General features: G+C 57.7%; 1 protein-coding gene across 1 annotated transcript in view; it reads right to left on the reverse strand.

The window, feature by feature from the left end:
- Window positions 1-918, reverse strand: part of GLIS2 (GLIS family zinc finger 2) — a 4738-nt gene extending 3820 nt beyond the window's left edge. The window contains exon 1 of the mRNA XM_007453477.1: window positions 741-918. Coding sequence (XP_007453539.1) covers window positions 741-918 — 178 coding nt within the window. The remainder of the gene's footprint in view (window positions 1-740) is intronic.
- Window positions 919-1850: the final 932 nt, after the last annotated feature.

Genomic DNA, 1850 nt, shown 5'->3' on the forward strand with positions numbered 1-1850 from the left:
ACCCTGGGACCCAGGAATCTGAGTAGCAGCCTGTACAGGTGACAAATGTGACCTCTGCTGTGGTGAGAGCTCAGCCACTGGTTAAGATGGGAAGTACCCATTTTACAGATGGGAACGGGCTGGCACACAGGGTAAGTAACTGAATAGGAACTGGAACCCAGGGCCCCTGGTTCCTCATCACAATGTCAGGTAGGGACCTTTCTCACTTCTCTCCTGTCCCTTTCTGCCCCCTTCTGTAACATGAAAGGTTTGGGCTGGGCTGCTTCCAGAGCCTTCCAGCTCAGACGTGGTAGATCTGGTTTTCAGGGTCCACCAGAGATGGAGCAGACCTGAGCCCCAAGCACCCCCTGAGAAGCACTTGCTGGGCTCAGTCCCCAGTCTCAATTGGTCTGGCTGACCGACCACTCTGCCTCAGAGCCCAGACACTGGGCCACGGGACCTTTTGTTACTACCCATGAATCCCCCGTGCCCCTTACCAGCTCCTCCAAATTCTCCCAGAGGCCTCAGTCTGAATCCTGGCTCTGCTGTGCCAGCTTCAGGAGCTGGGCAAGTCAGTTCCCTCCTCCAAGGGACAGTGTCACCTCCAAAGATAAACTGCTGGGAGGGTGGATGGACAGTCTGGAGAGCGCTCTAAGTGAGGCTGTGAGGGGCTGTGACTATGTCCTGGTGGATACACCTGGGACGTTTTTCCTATCGCCAGGGCTCCATCAGGGCTCAGAGACTGCTGCCCTGCCCGGGCACAGTACCTGAGGGCGGGGAGCCCGGGGAGCCCGGGGTGGGACTGTCATCTACCAGGCCGAGCTCCCTGTGCAGAGCTCGGTGCCGGGCTGCACTCAGTGTCCTCTCCCGCTTCTCTCTCGCCGCCCGGAGCTTCGTGATGCTCAGCTTCAGGTCGAGCGGCTCGTCCAAGGAGTGCATGGTGATGGGGGCTGGGGGTGGGGGCGGCAGCAGGCAGCGAGGGGCTCCCAAGCTGGTATTCAGGCAGGAACCTGGGAGAGGACAGGAGCTGTGTTGTGACACTGTGACCCCAGACTCCTCCTCGGGCTGAGCCCATTAAAGCCCACAGGAGCGGAGAGGCGGTGGGTGTTGGGCAGTGTGGAGGCTCTCTCCCTGGGTAGAGAGACCTTCTGAGTGGCTCTGGACAGCAGGTATCATGGTGAGCCAACCACCAACCCACAGCTAACTCCTCCATTTCCCACGAGACTTTTCTGGGAAGCAAAGCTCACAGGGTCCATCCTGCCATGAATGGAGTTTTAGCGACACTGTCTCAGGTTGCAGAGCTAGGAAGTGGCAGAACCATCAGATTCAAGGCCACATCTCCTCCCTGGAACTGGCCAGGCAAGTCCCACAGGTCATTTCTGACTGGGAAGTCACGCCTGGGACATATGGCTGGTGTGAGCTGGAAGACCCAGAACCAGGCCAGGAGGGCAATGACTGTCCTCCCAGGTGGCTCTCAGAGGTGCTAGTTACTGACCGCTAGCACCTAGGCAGCTGTGGTCACCTCCAAGGGAATGAGGCTGAGAGCTTGTCCCAGGCAAGCTGTGCGAAGCCTGGCCTGGCCCCAAGGGTTGGGCAGACAGACAGGTGGCCTTGCCTCCCAGGGGCAGTCAGTCCAAGGAGAGGGTCCCACAGGCGTGGGGAGCCTGAGGGCTCTGGGCTACCACCAGGGGGCAGCTGGGGACTGTGGCCCAGCCAGGCCATCCAGGGGCAGGGTAGGGGGAAGTGATGGGCTGTCTAGTGGTTAGTAAAACACATACATACATAATTTTTTTTTAATGATGATGATATTCTTTTATTTTGAGTGGTGAATTTTCACCACTTTGAATTTCTCAATGGTGTAATTTTCTTCA

The sequence above is a fragment of the Lipotes vexillifer genome, unplaced genomic scaffold, assembly GCF_000442215.2.
Source record: "Lipotes vexillifer unplaced genomic scaffold, Lipotes_vexillifer_v1.1 scaffold914, whole genome shotgun sequence".
In the NCBI taxonomy this organism is placed as follows: domain Eukaryota; kingdom Metazoa; phylum Chordata; class Mammalia; order Artiodactyla; family Lipotidae; genus Lipotes; species Lipotes vexillifer.